The following is an 18,134-nucleotide window of genomic DNA, read 5'->3' on the forward strand; positions in this document are numbered from 1 at the left end:
GCTTTCCCAGTGGTTTTTTGGATTTTTTTAAAAAAAAGCAGCATTTACTTTGCGGTCTGCAAGCTAGATTATTTCCAGTTTGGCATTAAATCTTTTTTGGACAGGTAAAAAGTATCCCTTTGAAGCAGGCAGGGAAATCCGCAGATGTGGATGGCTGCTGTCATCTCTTGAGCCCTCTCTGCTGCATCGGGTCCCCACTGCTTCCCGCCGGCAGAGCCGTGCACGAAGCACCATCACTGCTGTGAGCGCTGGGGACCTGCAGTCTGGGCTGGAGGTGGGTTTTTTTCCCCCAGCCCAAAACGTAAGCGATGATGCAGCACAACACTGTCCACTCTGCTGAAGCCTGACCTCTCCTAAACTTGGTGTACGCTGCAAATAGCTTGGAAAAAGCACTCAGAATTGCCCGAGCACCCCTTCCTCTGGAGGCTGAGGAGGGAGCTGCCGGGCTCAGGGATGCTGCGATGTCCTCGTGTGTCCATAGCAAGCTGGCAGAGCAAGCCTCCGCTTCCCAATCGCCTCATCCGCCTTCTGCTCAAGTATTAAGAGCCTGAACAGTGTTTCTAGGAAGTGCACAAATCCAGTAAAGCACTTAAACAAGTCCCCGGCTTTAGGTATATAAGTAGTCTTGCTTGATTTATGCTTTTTAAGGTGGGTGGGTGTTTTAGGAGGCTTTTGTTTTCATCTTGAAGCTAGTGAAAGCTGCCTTCTCCTGTGCCAGGGATGATGTGCCACAGCAGCCTGTCCTCTGAACCCAGTTCATTTAAACAGCCCTGCCTCCTTCTGATGCTGACTTCAGACTGGTTTCATGAAGGTTTATGTCACGTTTAACTTCCTAGAGAGCTGTTGGTGCCTGTAAGTCAGCGTGGGTCCACGAAAGCTGAACCAAGCTTCCCAGAGGGGCTCCTGGCTGGTTGTCTCCATCCATCACCCAGCTGAGCATGCTCAGCTGGCGCAGGGACTGGTGAGAGCCCGCAGCAGGGAGCGCAGCGAGGGTGCTGCCTGGGTTGCTTTGCTCGGCTCCCCAGTGTCCCTGTGGAATAAGAACCGCTGCTGAGTAATTCTCTCTCCATCCCTTCGAGGTTTTCTGGGCACATGTACAAGTCCTTGCTATCTCTTCTGCGCCTTGCACGTGCCGGGGCAGCCTGGGAATTTGTGGGTGAAACAAAACGAGGTGTTGGTTGTGCTGACAGTGACAGCTGCAGAAGTTCTTTGGGCTGCAAAGCATTTCCTGAAAGAGGAGAATCAGGCCGGTGAGAGCAGCGTTTGCAAATTCTAGGTAACAGAATGGCAGTGGGACGTTTGTGTCTCAGCGTGGTGCTCTCCTGCTGTCCAAATGCACACATACACCCTGCTTCAGATGAACAGCTCTAACGCAGTTTTTCGTTCTGCTGTCACAAGGGTGGTACGTCTATGTGTTTTCTTTCCAGCTGCTGTAATGCAGGGCTTTGAGAAATAGTTTTCTCAAAAATCCTTGGAAAAAGCCCTGAAAGCTGCTCTGTGTGGAGGAAGAGAGGTTTGCTCCAGTGTTGGTGCCTGCGTTCAAAATGCCGCCGCTTTGCCCTGCTGGAGGGGGTGCAGCCAGCAGCTGAGCCAGTTTGATTCCATTGGGTGAACTTCAGATGGAGCAAACGGCTTTTCATGGGTGTCTCTTTATCTTGAGGCCAGGCAGGAGGGCTCCCGTCCCTGTGCCCAACACCTCTGGTGACAGGGGATCAGCTGGAGCTCAGCGCCGGCACTCACAGATCCCACCGCAACTGCGATCCCAGAGCCAAAAATTATTTGAATTCTTCTGAGGTGCGCTGGGGAAATTCCATAAATGCTGGGAAGTGAGCTGGCACTTTGATGGGTAACAAGAGCTTTTGCTTTAGGATGGTGTTCCTTCTGGTGCTCCCAACGGTTCTCCTCCGAACATCGGGGTGGCTCTGGGCTCAGCACTGTGGGTGTCCAGGGAGAGCCATCCCTGCCCACGGGTGCGAGCAAGCAGGCAGGACCAAGATAACACCTGCCTGAGGGGCAGAACTGGGAGGAAAACCTGGTCCTCCTGGCTCATAGCGTGGTGGCTTCAAAATCACGTTGTGCTGCTTTCCTAGAGCCTGCTGCAGGTGCTGGATGTGGCGAAGCAGTGCGAAATAGTCGAGATGCTGTTCAGCTGGAGTGCGGAGATTATTTGAGTGCCCTGCTCTGAGTCCCTGCAAATTAGACACTGTAATGAAGATTTATAAACCAGCTTATTTTCTGTTGAGGGATGGAAGGTGCCCTCGTATTACTAGACGGAGGGGAAAGTGCTTTAAGGGCTAACTGTTACTTTTGAATGGTGGTGTTTGCAGAGAATTCAGATTAATAGTGTCCCCTTAAAATGGAGTGGGTGAAAGCAACAGTGGTCAGAACCGCAGAGTAAGCAGTGGGTAATCCCTCCTGGACTCAACAAATACATACTTGCTCACAGCAAAACCTCCCTCCAACGCTTACTTAGTATGTATTTCTGTAACCTGCTTTCCAAACTCTGCAAATCATGCGCGGCCAAAGGCTGTGGCGCAGCCGGAGCGGCACTCGGTCCTTGGACCTGGAGCCAGAGCAGCAGCGGGACGTGGGGTACGGCTCACGCTGGTTTTAGGAGGTTGGATTTCTAAGCACAGAAATTCAACACACAACAGTAATTAGCTGCCTCACACATGTTTTGTCCTGCTCTGCAACAAAACCACATAGCTATGCTATCTTATTTTTGTCCTCTTGTGTTTTCTGGCAGGCAAATGAGGTGACTGACAGTGCGTACATGGGCTCAGAGAGCACGTACAGCGAGTGCGAAACCTTCACGGATGAAGACACCAGCACACTAGTACATCACGAGATGCACGACGAGGTAGAAACAGACAGTGCCATCGACTCCACTGTGCACTCGGAGTTCACGGATCCCATCGAGGAGCCGGAGCATGGGTGAGTGGGGACGGCGAGGGGCTGGAAGCTGGCAAACCAGGAGCAGACGAGGAGCGAGGGAGACAGCCTGAGGATTTAAAAATAAAGTGGGCTGGGTCTGTCTTGCTGAAACTGGTTGGTTTGTTCTTTGTATTTGTAACTTCATCCAAGACCAAAATAGCTCTTCTTTAAGAATAATGATAATAATTAGGCTGCACGGTGTGTAGGCTGTTTTGGAGCTCGGCCTGGCAATCTCTTTGAGTTAATTGTTGCTTGCCTTGGGAGAACTTCTGTAGCCTCATTAGCATCTTTAACCTCTAAAATAACTTCTCAGATGATCCAAACACCTGAAATACTTGCAGTTTTTAATCTATCACTTAAGCCAGAAACACAACATATAATTTTCAAGTCAGGAGGGGAACTCATCGTATTCTTCTTTTACCTAAACATGCGTGTGCCCTTTGATGTGCAACCACCTCCTGTAATAACTAGTTTCAAACTTGTGCCTGAAGCACCGAAGTGTGAGTTAAGATCTTCTTCCCCAGCTCTGAACCGCTGCTGGCAAAACTGCTCCTGGGCCCGCCTCGTTCCCTAGATTTTTCAGGAAAAGTGGCTTTTGGGGTGAAACTGGGATGCTGGCGGGCAGGAGGGGAGGGAATAGCTCCTTTAGTACTGACCCGAGAGCACCGGTCTGCACTGAAACCTCTGGGACCATCATCGCTTAAGGTCTGCTAATGCACAGAATGTTTTTGGCCCAAAACACGTCACCCAGGCTTGGTGCTCTGGTGAGTACTTGCAGTTCCCTTTGCTTTTAGAAAGCACCAAGCTTCTCTCCCACCCCAAAATCATGTCTGGGGACGTTAGAGATGCAGAGTCAGTGCTGCTGGGCACTCAGTGCTGGGGCTGAAAGGGTGCTGTGGATTAGAGAAAAAATGAGATTATCTGGCTAGGCTCTCCTCGCCCAAGCGCGTTCAGCTCAGTGACAGTTAAATTGGGATATAATCGGTTGCTGAGCTCCCCGGCCGCCGAGCGGAGGGTCTCTGGAGGGGTCATGGCAGCCTGCGTGCGCTCCCATCCTTTGGGGAAAATGCTGTGCCTCAGATTCACCTGCCTGTAGGTACAAAAGACTTTGCTCGGGAATTTTTTTAAGATTAAGCTGTTCATGGGGCTTCCCTGCTATTCCCAGTGTGGGCCTGGGGAGGTTGGGTGTCCTTCGGGTGCTCAGTCCCAGCGCAGCGGTACCTCTTGCCAGGTGTCCTAAATGTCTGCCAATTCCAGGTAGCCAAAAATATCAAGAATATTCATTTGGCTTAAAGATTTGGAAGGCTTGAGACGGAAACCTCTGGAATTCTATTCCCAAGTTGTTGGGGGCTGGGTTTGGTGCCACCAAACTCCAGGCAGGACAACAGTTTTACACCTCTGGTGCTCCGAGCTCTTCCAGGGGACAGTTAGTAAGCACAGTGCAACTAGCGCGGCCGGTGGACTGAATCAGAGCTTCAACGCTGCTTTTTGGTAGGTGTGGATGAAATACTCATAGTTTATTGCCCGAAGCATCCCTGGCTGAGGGGTTTCCAGGTGCCTGATCATATCTGCTTCTGTACGGTGCTTGTCAAACCACAGCCCCAAATTTAGAGATGTGGGGTTGGGTTTTGCTTGGGAGTTCAAAATTCCACCCCCCTGTCTTCTATTCTTGGAGAGATTTCCGATGCTTTTGGCAATGGTCTGCTGGGTGCAGCGTCTGACTCACCGCTGGGGAGGATGGGCTCTGATGGATCCCGCTGCGGGAATAACGCCGCTTCTCAAGCGCGCAGGGAGGATGTACAGATGCCCACAAGCTGGACTGGACTTGTCTGCGGTTAAAGAGAGATCTGCTCCTGTTTTGGCTGGAGGGTTGACATGTTTTTATTAGCAGGATAAGGGCAAATCCTTCAGATGGTACAGGTTTTTGTTGTAAATGACTTATCTGTAATCTTTTTTCTTTCTGATTTAGTACAGCAATCCAGTCATACCCCTTTTCCCTTTCCTAGCAAGTGAATGAAGGTGGGGGTATAGCCTGAAATATTAGTTACAATAATGCAGCGGGGAGGGAGGGGTTATAGAGCATTGAATTTGGCAGAGGAGAGCAGTGCTAGTCCCCTCAAAACACAGACCTGTGGCTCATGGACACCTGGGCTGCTTTCAAGTCTGGTTCTTACAAATACCCCCTGCCTTTTCCCCCCAGCTTTATGTTAAACCCCCTGCAGTCCTGGGCAGGAAGGTCCGTGAGAGCGTGCCCATACTGCTGTGGTGGTTTGACTTCATACAATGAATGCTGCGCACGCAGAAAGACGCAGAAGCAATGACTGCTGTGCTGAGCTGTGTCCCCTCCGAAGCAAGAGACATCCCAGGACCTGTGCCGAGTGTATTTGGGATTTATGCTGACGCTTAACACACTACAGCCTTCTGTATCCAGTGTTAAAACCACATGAAACGGCATTCCCCCCTCCAAGACTGTCATGAGTGCATACAGTGTTTTCCCAGCAGGAGCAGGGAAGGGGCTCCTTCGTCTTGCCAGGGGGTCTGTGGCTGCCGGGTTTGGCAGCCTGTAACGGCCAGGATTTGTGTCGTGGAAGGGGGGTGGGACGGTGTTAGAGTGTTAAACCCTGGTGCTGGGCTCTTGATAGGATTATACAGCAATAAGCAAGTGTGAGCCTGGCACATAGACGGGTGGTGTATTTCAAAACATACTTAGGGTGTGTTTGGGACATGCTGAGCTTTTTCTTTGCTTTCAGTTGTGGCTGGGCCATGCAAGGGCTTGCCACTAACCCTGCAACACTGTCTTGCAAGTCTTGCTGCCCCCAAATCCTCTGTCGCAGCTGCCAGGGGAGCTTGCGTGAAAAAGCAACAGTTTGTTGTAAAAAAAAAAATTGCTGTAAACTTCCCAGTGATGCCGGGGCTGCCCCTTCAGTGTTCAAGGCACAGGGTGAATTGCACTGTAAGGAAGGGCAGCCTGGTCTGCCAGCATGGGAGGCGTGACTTGGAAAGCAGATGTATGGGATGCAGTCAGAAAAGTTGCTGTGGTGGCCGCTCTCTAACGTCTTCCCTTCTGTTCCCACAGATCCCATCCGCACGACCTGCCCCTGGGCTCGGACCTCAGCCACTCCATCGTTACGGTCATTAGCAGAGAGGAGCATTTTGAGGATTATGGAGAAGGGAATGAAGCAGATTTGTTCTCGGACAGCTTGTGTAATGGGGAAAGCAGCTTTAACAGCTCCTCGTTCCTCTCTCCCAGGTAACACCCCGCACAGTGCTGGCAATGTTTTAACCGCTTTCAGTTGCTTAGCTCTTCACCTATGCTTTGTGTGTGAGAGTTGTTTCCTTTGGGTTTGCACGCTAGTTGGCCTGCAAGAGGGAGTTCCTGGCAAACTTTGGATACAACAGGATAACTGGCTTGGAAGAGGAGTTGCCTCCCTCAGTCTTTCCTTTTCCTGGACAGTACACATCCTCCCATCCAGAGGCACTAATGCCCGGCAGCAGGTGAAAGAGCAGTCTGCATTTCACATGTCTCCAGGACAGCATCACGTTCCCACTATTAGCGATACGGCATCTCGCAGAACCTTCCAGTAGAGAGAGCCACCGTGCAGCTTTACCCCTGGATAAAAAAAGTTGGATGGCTTTTTCTTTTTCTTTCTCTTTTGTGCTTGTATTTTTGGCTTTGATATGATGTTTGGTTGGATTTGCACAAGCTGCAGCAGCCTTCCTTCTCCAGCCAGCCGAAGGGATATGTGGAGCAAGAAGCAGGCTGTAGCATTTTCCTGCACTCCTTGCATTAGAGTCTGCAACCGGGCACATGTTGGTTTTCCAGCCCGTGCAGGGTGGACTGAGGAGCTGGTATGACAGTACAGAACACGTCAATCCTTTCTAAGGAAAAAGAGTAAAAGCTGGAATGATCATCCACTGCTGCAGCCCACCGAGTCTTTGTGCTGACAGGTGACACCAGCAACATGTTGCTCTGTTGGGCAGTGCATCTCTGCATGAGGCAGGAGCGGTCTCTGCCAGCCACACGCTTCTGTTGAAGACAAGAACATACTTTTTTTCCTTTGGGATCATACACATTTGTGACTTTCTGCAGCAGGATAAACATGTCATAGCATTTTTTATATTTTTTTTTTTGCTGTCTACCTATATTCTACCAGCTTCCCAAAGCCCTTCATAGAGTTTGGGCAATTCTGGTTGCCCAGGGCTGTCTGGGAAGGAGTGCTGTCAGATCTCCGCACCTGCGCTTTGCTGCCGGTCAGGGCTGGCTGTCTTTTGTGCTGGTGCAGCAGCAGTCCCGAAGCTGTTAGCTAAACCTGCAACAGCCGCGTGTTGCTGTGAAGCATGCCTAACCCATTACCTCGGGAGACCAGTGCTCCAGCGCTTGATGTGATGGGATGCCCGGCAGTGGAAGGGACACATCGTTCATCTGTGGCCGCCCTTTGGTTGTGCTGTGCAGAGGTGCCGAGCGTGGCTGGCTGCACTGGTGCTGCAGCGTGGGAAGTGCTCTTCAGATAAAAACCAGCCTTGGTGTTCATTTTGAGTTCCTCCTTGAGGGTGGGCCTCCAACCTAGTCCAGAAGGCTCCTGGCAAGAAAAAAACTCAGCTAAAAGAGCTTTGCAATCAGCTAAACTTTTTCTTTAATATCAGCCTGGAGCTCCCAGGTTGCCTCCACTCCCAGTGTTCAGATCTTGCTCTGGCAGGGCACCGCCTCCCCTCTGCTGCTCTGTCTCTTTGGATCTTATCCACACGATCATGCTCCGCAGCATCTTTCCTCTGCTGGGAGGGTCTCACTCGGCACGTGGCCACGCAGCTCATGGTGGTTTGTGCTGGAGACTCACTGCTGAGGCTTGCTAGGGAGGCAGGCTGCAGACAAAGCCTGCAGTACCTCCAGAGTAAAGAATGCAGAGGATTTCCTCATGCCTTTCAGGTCTAGCCCTTACCTTGGATTACTGTTGCGCAAGCGTAGGTCCTTAGCTGATTGTTCTATGGGATTGGGCTGTTTTTCTGAGCAAAGCCCCGCTGCCCCAGTGCGTTTAAATGTAGCGAAACCTTAAAGAACTACAGGATATCACTGGTTCAGGCTGAATTACTATTAATATTTTTTTGGGCTGTGGTTTGAATATGAGGAACAGCATCACTTTTAAGAGGTGACATCGCCACGTAGCCTTTCCGTGTTACAAGTGTCTCTAAACAGGAATAACGTCGACAAATTTTCCTGCTACAGCTCCAGATCTTCACCGGAGGTCTAACACAAAACCCAAGAGCCTCCAGGGAACGCGATGGGATATTGCATTTTCCTGCTTAGTCCTTGCGTGTGTGTTGTGGTCCCTCCTCTTGGGTTGCCGCCTCTTCCCTGGCACGTCCGTCTGGCAGCAGGTCCCTCTGCAGCGCTTGTTGGGAAACAAATGGCAACGGAAAGGAAAGCTCCCCGCATGCGCCCGTTGCCGCTGCCGCCGTGCCCTGTCAGGAAGCACCGATGCCCTGTGGAAGGCGAACGTTACTCCGCGAGTTGGAGGGAGGAGGCTGGAGGGCTGCGTACGGCGCAGCGCGTGGCGGCGTGCCACGAGGGTAGGTGGGGGCACCCCGAGGCACAGCGCGGTTTCAGCTCTCGCCCACTCCACGGGCAAGCAACCAAGGCAGCCAGAGGCCAAGTGTATCTGCACGCACCCGAAGAGTTGCCAGGCTGGCCTGTGGGTTCTCCTCTGCGCTTCTTCTCCCATGTTGATTAATGACTCGGGTTCCCACCTTGCCCGGGGATGCACCCAGCTGGGTGAGCCATTTCTGCCTCCCGGCGGAGGCGAGGAAGACTCCCCGAGAGGGCTCACGTGCAGCCCGGCGCTGGGGCAGAGCCCCGGAAAGGGCACAGCGCTTCCTCCAGGTGCCACAAAGCTGCTGTCACCTCTTACCCCGCGCAAAGCCGGAGCGACCGAACCGACCGCTGGTGGATAATGATCGTCCTGGGTCCAGACCTGCCCTGGAGGGTAGGAGGGATGTTCCTTTGGGTGGTGTGTGTTTTTTTTTTCCAGGAATGGGAAGTGATGAGCAATTTGGCATTTACTGTTGTCCACTTGCCCGTTCTAAGAGGGCTCGGAAATACTGTACAGACAGCACAAACTCAGAGGCCTGGCCCTGGGGGTGGCTGGGCTGCTGACGTCCCACTGCAACCAAAAATGTCAGTGAGAGGCTGTGCAAAGGTGCTGGGCCAGGAGACCCCTCCTGGGGTGTCTCACGCACTCAGCATCTCCTGGGCCAGGACTTGCCAGTGTGTATCTGTATCACAGGGTTGACTAGCCCTTTCAGATGCCTTTTGGTTTTAAGCTTGCTTGTGTTTGCTCACACCTTTACCTGTCTTTCTTATTGAACTGCTTTGGTTTTTTCACTATTAACCTTTCTTTGATTAAAGTCAGTGGCTTCCAGAAGCATGTTTTCCTGCAGAAAGGATTTGTGCTATATATTTGGCCCCAAAGAAACACAGACTCTTTGCTGTTCAGAATCCCTTGGCCAAACTCCGTCCTGCCCAAGTCATGTCAGGTGGGGGAAATGGTTCTCTGGTTTGCCATGTGTCGGTGAATGCCTCGGCAGCTTGCTTTCCATGTCAGCAGCTGAAAACAAAAAGCTGATGGGACCTGTTAGCTTCCCAAGCTGTTAAAATCCTGTAGACCCCCATGTCCCCTTGCCAAAAGATGCTCCCTATCCTACAGTAAGGCAGCGCTGCTGCTTAGCTTCTCTGTGCCTCCCTTTGTAGGAGAGAGCGATTGAATTGCAACCACCTTTTTGAGCTTATCTTCAAAGCTCTTTGCAATGAAAATCTGACGCCGTGTGCTGCTGACGGTGGGTCTGCAGCAGCACAGCTGCTGTGGCTTTAAAGCCTTCCATCAGAAAGTGGTGTGAGTGACCAAAGGGTCTGGCTCACACTCGCAGCACCCTGGCCGGTGGTGTGTGAGTTCAGGCTGCATTTACCGAGGCAAACCAGGACCATTGCTAGAGCCTCCTGAAACAGGGTGCTTGGAAGATCGTGCCAGAAAATAAACTGTGTAGTGATGTGGGTTCATGAAAAGCATGCACCTCGCCGTCCCTGGGCTCTCAGGGGGTCCTCCACAAGAGCTGGCTGGCACGTGGGCTTGGAGATGTGGGCCAAGCTCAGCTGCTCCAGGAGGAGGGTGATGGAAGTCCTGCTCATTTATAGCAACTCCAGACTGGCAGTGATTTGGCTTCTAAAATCAAGGGCAGAGGTGGGGGGGTGTGACTCGATCTGCCCTGAAGTTTTTAATAGTAAGTCTTGTATCTGACACCAAAAGCTCCCCTGCCCAAACACACGCTCAGCTTGTGGAAGCCATGGACGAAAATCAGCTCTGTCTGTTCTGTCCTGTTAAAATGACCCTTGTGATTTCTCTAGCACCAATCCGCTCGCTGCGAAACTGCACAGCATTATCGCAGATGAAGCATTTGAGTTTTACTGTAGCCAGTGCCACAAACAAATCAACCGCCTTGAGGATCTTTCCGCTCGCCTGAATGATCTTGAAATGAATAGGTAATTGGGCTTGTGTGTGGCCATTTCAGTGTTGGGAATGATGGTCTGGAAGGGAAGACTCTCCTCGTCTTGCACAGCTTTCCTTTGTCGGTGCATTGCTTGATTCTTGGTTGCGAAAGGGGATGAGTTTCACCAAAGGTGAGCCTCTCCATGTGGAAAAGGCTGTGGTAACGTTACGGAGGGTGAGCAGAAGTTTCCTTTAATCTGAGCCCTGAAGGCTGGCAGACAATGAGGGTCTTCCCTTCCGCTCTGGGCAGCCTCTCTGCATGTCCTGCCGAGTGGTGGGTGCTTCTTCACGCTCCGAGTCATGCAGTCCTTGCATCAGGACTTGAAGCCGTAAGCTGATCGTGTACAGTATTTCTGTCACCAAGGAAAAGACTGCCAGGTCTTCTGGCCGGTAATACCCAGTGTGGAGGCACGCCTGAGCTGCTGGTTCAACCTGGAGGGGCAGGCGCAGCCTGTCCTCCTGCTGCAGCAGTAACCTGAAAGCATCAGCTTGCTCTCCGCAGCTTGGGACCTTTCCTATAGATGCTCTTGCTTTGCAGCAGTAAAAGCTTATTTTACCTGGCTTCACCAGCAGCCTGCCCACCTTGTGCCACCGCTAGCCAGGCAGACGTGTGAGACACCAGCGCCTTCGCCTAGGGGCTTCATGTAGGGAGTTTTGGGAGGTCATGTTTTGAGGTCTACCAGCACATGCAGCTGGACTTGCTGGTTTGACAAGTGGGGAGCGATTTCTGGTTGGTTGGTTGGGTTTTTTACATGTTTGCGGTCCATACGGTGGAAGGATGGGCGGCATTAATGACAATCGTTCTTCTCGCATCTGGCGTGCTTGTTCAAGCCTGGTTTTTGGTCGCTGTCTGTCCTCTGCAGGGATAGTGTGACATGGGGGCTCTGCTGGGCTAGATAGCTGTGGGAAGGGAACTGGAAAACAAGTTAGGAGCGTGACCTTAGGTTTTTTAATGGAAAAAGTACTTTCCCTTTCTCATTCATGGGTAGATAGTTGCCTTTGCTGTTGGAGGCTTTGAGGGTCAGCGATGGGTCTCAGGTTATGCGGTTATTAAGGAGAACACTGGACTTCCCTGGACGCACCAGTAGCCCCACTCCATTCCTGCTTTCTCCCAGTAATTTACATGCAAAGCTGAAGTAATGCCTCAGAGCCTTCTGCGATGGGTGGGATTTCCAGAGGAGGCTTCCCCATCCCATGGTGTCATGGCGTTGATTTAACACGTGCCCTTGGGGCTCAGGGCAAGTAGGTATGGTTCCTCCGTCTGTGTTCAGGGTTTCCCGTGCACAGATTTGCTGGAAACTTGTTCCAGGAGCCCCTGCGCCCTGATCCAACGGGAGGGGCATTGCCCACCTTCTGTACAGTGAGGACACTAGGGGTGTCCCCGTGCAGCGCGCGGGATGCGGCGGGACCGGGTTTTGCTCCCAGCGTCACCAGCAGCGTGAAGCCCTCGGTGCAGGGGACAAGTCACAGGCTGCAGGCGGAGGGAGCGGCAGAGACTGGACCAAAATGTGGGCCAGGCAGCCTCGCGCTGCGCCTGGCATGTGAAGCCTGAAGACGCCAGCCCCAGAGGATGCTAGCAGCTGGGGTGGAGCCCGAGCCGCTGTGTAACAGCCTCGCTCTTCAAGGCTGTGGGCGCATATACTGTGTTCTGTACACAGAGCAAGGTGGGGAGCCTGGTCCTAGCATTGGGGCGCTGCTGCCTGAGCCCACGGCACGGGAAGGCAGGGAAGAATTCCACAAGGAGTTCAGGATGAATCAGTCTTGTGAAAATACGGTTTGTTTTAGTGCCCTTGAAGCAGAGGTTATGTGTTTTGTCCCCTCCAAAGAGACCCGCGGGTGCCGGCACTGCTTTCTGATAAGCTGTTTGCAGAGAAAAATATTTTTTCTCCCTCCGGTGCTGGGGACATACGTGACTCGTTGCAATTGCTGGCAAACACAGGGGTCTGACCTCCTCCCCTCGGGCGGCTGCCGAGCATCCTTGAAGCCTGGCCAGCAGTGGCTCTTGCGCTCCTTGGAAATCTGGGATCTGAGGATGCACTTTTGACACAAGAGCTGGTAACTCTGACAACAGCCCCTGGTCCTGCTCAGTCATTGTATTTTTTAAAAAAAGAAAATTGTCCTGAGCTATTTGTAGTTCCTCCTTCTAAAAGCGAATATAATTTTTGCAGCTCTGGGCAGGAATGGACTCCTAGATGATTCTATTTATTTTTTTTGCTTTAAACTGAGCTATGCACCAGGGAACACAGTTGCTGCTCCTCCGCTCAGGCTAGAGCCCTGTTTGCTGCCATCGCTCAGTGATGATGGTTGTCACGTTATCAGTGATATGTCCCAGTTGCATCTGTTTGACAACAGTGTGTGTTTGGGTGGAAGACGAGGAGTGAGATCCAAGCCCTGCTCGCTTCATGAGCATGCAGCTGCATCGGTCACGACCGAAGGACTGGATGGAGCATCTTAGCAAGTAGCTGTTTCTGAAAAATGCCTTTTTCTCAGTGGGGAGAGCCTGCAGCCCTGTCCCGAGGGGCAGGGTAACGCAGACCTTGGCTGTTCATACCATGGGTCACGCTGGGCATTAGCTAAACCCTGACCGCTGTGGTATGGCGGCAGCTGGCTCAGGCATATACAGAGCCGGGGAGGGGGGTGATCACTCTCAGTTATCTGTGCAGAGGAGAGGTCCTACCCCTCCCCAGCAATTATAGCAGTGCTCGTGCTTAACGTCCAGAAAGGGGCACACTGAAATCTCTGAGCTACAAGTAGGCAGCAGTTCTCCGGTGATCCAGAGCCGAATAGTGAGAATCATCTCTGTGAGAAGCACAGGGGATGGAGGTGCCTGCGGGCAGGCAGGAGGGGTGCCTGTCCCCCCGCCGCCGGGCAGGGGGCACAGGGGAGGCAGGGCTGGGGTGCTGCTGTGGGGTGCAGGGCTGCTGGGGTGCTGCGGGGTGCTGCGGGGTGCAGGAGATGTAGCTCAGTGTGCCACCAGCGCCAGGCTGAAGCCCACCGAACCCACAGCTATTATTAGCGCTTTCCTCGGGGATCATTTTTCAGGACAGGGATCAGCTGGTGAGAGGATACCGTTGCCGGAGGCGGTGAGGTTTTCTGCGGCGTTAGTCCATTTGGTTCGTTATCGCCGTGCTGTTGAGCAGTTTCCTCGCCTGCCGTTCCCCGGGGGTGGCCGGGCTGTGCGGGTGGTGCATGCCGCATGGGCGCTCCCCTGCCATAGCGAAGGATGTGCCCCGGCGTGCTCGCAGTTTCCTGTTTCCCTTGCTCTCCGCTGTCGGTTTTCCTAACTCTTTCCTGTTTTTTCTTCATTTTACAGTCCAAATAAAAGACTCTCAAGCAAGAAGGTGGCGAGGTAAGCTCTGCTCTTACTACTGCTTGGTGAGAGGGGTGCCCATGCTAGCTGCCGGGCCTGCAGAAGGAGGGCTGTCAAAATAAAATCGCAGTGTTGCACTTCTGGATGTGTTGCGTAGCACTGGGGAAAAGCAGATTTAATTCTGATACAGTTTACGCTGGTGTTTTTTTCTGAAATGGGGGCTTCTCGCTTGTGCACACAGCTGGAGGGTGGTGGCAACCCGATTTCTTCCAGGACAAAAGCAGGGGTGCTTTCCCCTCTCCATCCTACCGGTGCCCTAGCAGGGGCACGTGGAGTGGGGAAGGAGGCTCCAGAAGGGCATGTCCCTCTGGACCGCTTGGCTGGGCTGTCCCCTCCCTGGTGTCACCGTGGGGGTCTCTGGGGCCTCTAGAAGACTGGGCCAGTTGGTACACCCACTCAGAGGGGTTTCTTCAGCACCCCCAAAAAGCCAGCCACCTTAGGCAGCTCTCCTGGTTCTGTGTTACTTTGCTCTGTTACTTTCCTCAGCACTTGACTTTACAGGAGCAGCCCTCCCCGCGCAGGCAGGGATGTTGGGGAGTGCCGGGGGGGCGGCTGCAGGTGACCCCAACCTGGGGTTTAGTGCTTCGCTGCTTCTGTCCTGCAGGACTGTCTCATGTGATGCCGGTCGCCCATTCCCTGTGGGCATTTTCCTGTGTGAGAGCACAGGAAAAGCTGCAGGGTTTGGTCTGAATCGCTGGGACAGGGGGTCCATCCCCTCTGGATGGCATCGGGTGCTCACCTTTCCTCTCCCGGTTTTGCCATCCCTCCTGTTCCCCTGCCATCGTGCTTTTAGGAATATACCGAGGCTTGCCTTAGCTGTCCTGCCTGCCTCTGCCCCACTCGGGAGGGAGATTGCCCTCTGTATTTATTTGGTTTCCCTTTGCTTGTTCCCGAGCGAGGCAGGGATGCTGCAGAGGAGTAGGCAGCTCGATCGGGGTGACGCTCGTACCCCGGCTCTCAATCTTCCCCCCACACTGCCCTGAGCAGCGGCCGTACGCCTTGCCCTCCCGGCTGCACTCTCACACCTTCCCCTTCCTCGTTTTGCCTGCAGTCAGCAGGTCTCCCCTGGCACGATTTCCCCTCCTGGCAAGGAAGCAGGTCCTCGATATTACATTTCCTAGTTCCGGTCATCTTACTTTCTAGATCTTTGTTAAAAACACTGGCAGGAAAGAAGGCTGAAGGGAGCAGCCTGTCCTCAGCTTTCCTGTTTTAGGGCTAGTTTATGTCCCACGTCTGGCAGAGCAAATTTGGAGAGGATTTGAGTGAAACTGTTGGGAATGGAGATGTCCTGTGTTACAGGGAATTGAGCCTTCCCAGCCCTTTGCATTTGCAAGATGCTTTTCTGAGACTGGGACTTGTGGGCTTAGGTAAAAATTGATTAATTCAAGAGCAGTTGAGTCTAGTTTGTGATAACGAGAGAGATAACAGGCTTTTGCCACAGAACAGAGCCAGACCCTTAAGAACAGCCCAAAGAAGGCTCTCTGTTGCAGACACTGTAATTACTGAATAATACCAAAACATTTGATTTTAGGAAATTGATTTTTATTTTGATAAGGGCTCTTTCCTGATTTTTGTTATCTGGGTTCTGCTTGTGCCAAAAAATCTCAGCTGCTTAGGCCCTGTTGTGCTTGGCATGATTTAAATGACAAATGTGCCCAACACTTTAGAATCTAAATATATACTCAGGGTGAGGATGCAAAATAAGGCTGGTACTCAGCTGTGGTCTCTCCGGTAAATGCCAGTTACGCTTCATGAATATTTGCATGAGCATATTGTGCAGCAGGGTGAATTTGAGAGCCCACAATACAAATTCCTAGGAAAAACTGAAGTTCAAAGATACCTCTGTGGTGTTCTCGTTTACGTCCCGCTCAGAGCAGCACTCGGCTTCATAGGTGGATGAGGCTGCTCATCACTTGTGTTGCAGTGGGAGAGCAGAGCGGTTTTCTCCAGGTAGCATCTGCCAGGGGTTCACAGAGTGGGAATACAACCACCCCTCCCTGTGGCAATAGCAGTTTCTTGTGCCATGGGATGATGGAGCCGCTCTGTAGCGATACCACGAGGATTAAGTGCAAATCAGCCCCTCCACGGGGTGTCCTTTAGATGGCCGTAAAGCTGTGGGCACCATGTCGCAAGGCCTTGCTAATGATTAGCTTGCTCTCGGCCCTCGTGGCCAGTGCGGGGAGGTGGGCTGGGGTGTTTCACAATGGGTTCAGAGGCGTTTTTTTTCCTCCCTCCCTTCCCTTACACCCACTGCTCCTCACTTCTCAGTGACCTTATCAGTGGCTAGAGTGGAGTGCTCTGTCCTTTGCTGGATAATGCGTGGCCTTGGTACGTTCATAAAGAAAGAAAAAGTGAAAAGCGTGAGCTCTTATCTCTTCTCCCGTTCCAAAGAGCAAGAACAAATGATCACGGTATGAAGTCCCAGCAGCACGTGTCCACGTCTGCGCTTCCCTCGCAGGGAGCGTGCAGCCACCCACTCAGCCCTGTGACCTGGGCGCACCGAGGTGGGGAACTTGGTGGAGAAGTTGGTGGTGAGAAGGGACCTGGCCCATGCCATCTTTTGCTGTGTAAATCCTGCAGCCAGGGAAGGAGCAATGCTATTAAATCCCCTTGGAAAAGGAGCTGGCAGCTGAGGAGGGGAGAGAGGGGACCGTATCCTGCAACAGGGGTCGTCATCTGAAATTGCCATACCCTGTGATGTTCAGTCTAATGTGCATGTTGCTGTGGGTTGGGGTGGTTTGTCTCCGTTATAGACAGTTGCATCAGACGAGCACGCTGTCCGTGGGGGTGATGGAGGAGTCCTACCGCGACACGCTGGAGTGTACAGAAGAGGACATCACGGACAAGGTAAGAGCAGTGCTGTCTGTGCTATCCTGGAGCGCACAGTGGCTCGCAGCGCTCGGAGATCCCCGGGCAGGAATTAGGCTGATGCTTCTCTTGCTGTGGGCAGATCAGCGCAGGTGGGACATCCCTCTGCATCGCATCGAGGGGATGGAGAATGGCAGCGCTGGGAGGCGAATTGCAGAGGTCCTGTGTTGAGTCAGGAGGTGGCACTGGTGCCTTCTCCCGGGACCAGGCTGGAGGCATGCTGCCGGCTTGCATCGTGGGTGGCTTCCCTCCGGCTTGCCGGGAGCCCGGGGTAGCCGTTTGCAGGCTGTATTTTCACTTCTGCTTCATGTAATAAGTTGTTCTCAAATTCTGCTTTTCTGAGATGAGTAAAGTCGCCTGATGCAAAATGAGGATTTCCTTTCCTTGGCACGCTCTTGCCGCTGATACTTGTGCCGTCAGGATATAAAGCTGATTTTGTGCTGGTCCCGTTGGGTTTTCCTGGGGTGTTATGAGTGAAGGATTATAGACAGGGTAAGATGGGAGCTGGGCAAGAGCACAAGAAAGCTTTTTTTTTAGCATCCCTAGCTAAAAATAGCTCAGGGAAAGAAGGGAGGTGAAAGTTAGGTGAGTTGTGGCTTGTGTAAACGTCTGCTGCAGCCCTGAAACTCCTTGAAAATGGCTTTTTAATTCTGAATATTTATTCTGAATGGAGAGCTGCATGGAACAGCATGTGAAAGAGAAATAAATATGTGTGTGGCTGCACTCAAATATAGTTATAATGCATAGAAAACCTTTTAAAATATTCTTTTAAATCAGCGTCTCTCTAAGTCTGAAAGTTGAATAAAACACTTGTGTTCCTTAAGGCGTCTGGCTTGGGAAGCCATGTATGTACTTCTGAAGAAGGCCTTGTCTCTCCACCCGTTTCTGGTTTTTTAATACACTCGCGTGTTTCTTGCCCTTTTGCCCAGAACGATGCCTTGAGGTTTGCAGACATGCTCCTAATTGCCCCTCTTTCTTGATTGTTCCTGTATGGGTATAAATGGGATTTTTGGGACCAGGAACTCTGTCCTTCCACGGTTCCTCACCCACCCGTGCTCCTGCTTGGGTGGAAGCAGAGGGGCATTCCCAGCCCCCTTTGCCCTTCAGAGTTGTGCACTATTTAGGGAAAGTGAATGAAAATGCAAATACAGCTGAAGTGATCCCCATCTAGGTCCAGGGAGAAAACTCTCCTCTGATCCTTTCCCACCAGCTGGCATTGTTTCCTCCTGCATGACTTCATTACATGTCGCTGTGAACCCAGGGTTTTCCAGTCCTGTTTCAGGCTGCGGGTGGTTATCCCCAGCCTCAGGGCTGCACTTGGACGTGGCACAGCCCTGGTCCAGCTGGGGTCTTTTGCTCTAGACCTCCACGTAGGATACCATCATGGAGGGTATGAAGAAAGGAGAGAGCGAAGCGTTTGGCCTCGT

The 18,134-nt window shown here is 52.3% G+C and overlaps 1 protein-coding gene across 8 annotated transcripts in view; it reads left to right on the top strand.

The window, feature by feature from the left end:
• RAB11FIP3 (RAB11 family interacting protein 3) overlaps window positions 1–18,134 on the top strand; it is a 77,659-nt gene that overhangs the window by 48,481 nt on the left and 11,044 nt on the right. For 6 of the 8 annotated variants that reach the window (XM_040590355.1, XM_040590361.1, XM_040590359.1 and 3 more), the window contains 5 exons: window positions 2,747–2,934; window positions 6,011–6,184; window positions 10,328–10,462; window positions 13,783–13,818; window positions 16,593–16,686. In XM_040590355.1, coding sequence (XP_040446289.1) covers window positions 2,747–2,934; window positions 6,011–6,184; window positions 10,328–10,462; window positions 13,783–13,818; window positions 16,593–16,686 — 627 coding nt within the window. Of the gene's footprint in view, window positions 1–2,746; window positions 2,935–3,894; window positions 4,027–6,010; window positions 6,185–10,327; window positions 10,463–13,782; window positions 13,819–16,592; window positions 16,687–18,134 lie in introns of those variants that run through there. The other 2 variants (XM_040590363.1, XM_040590357.1) reach the window with 2 other exon arrangements.

This window comes from Falco naumanni, chromosome 4 (assembly GCF_017639655.2).
Source record: "Falco naumanni isolate bFalNau1 chromosome 4, bFalNau1.pat, whole genome shotgun sequence".
Lineage (NCBI taxonomy): Eukaryota > Metazoa > Chordata > Aves > Falconiformes > Falconidae > Falco > Falco naumanni.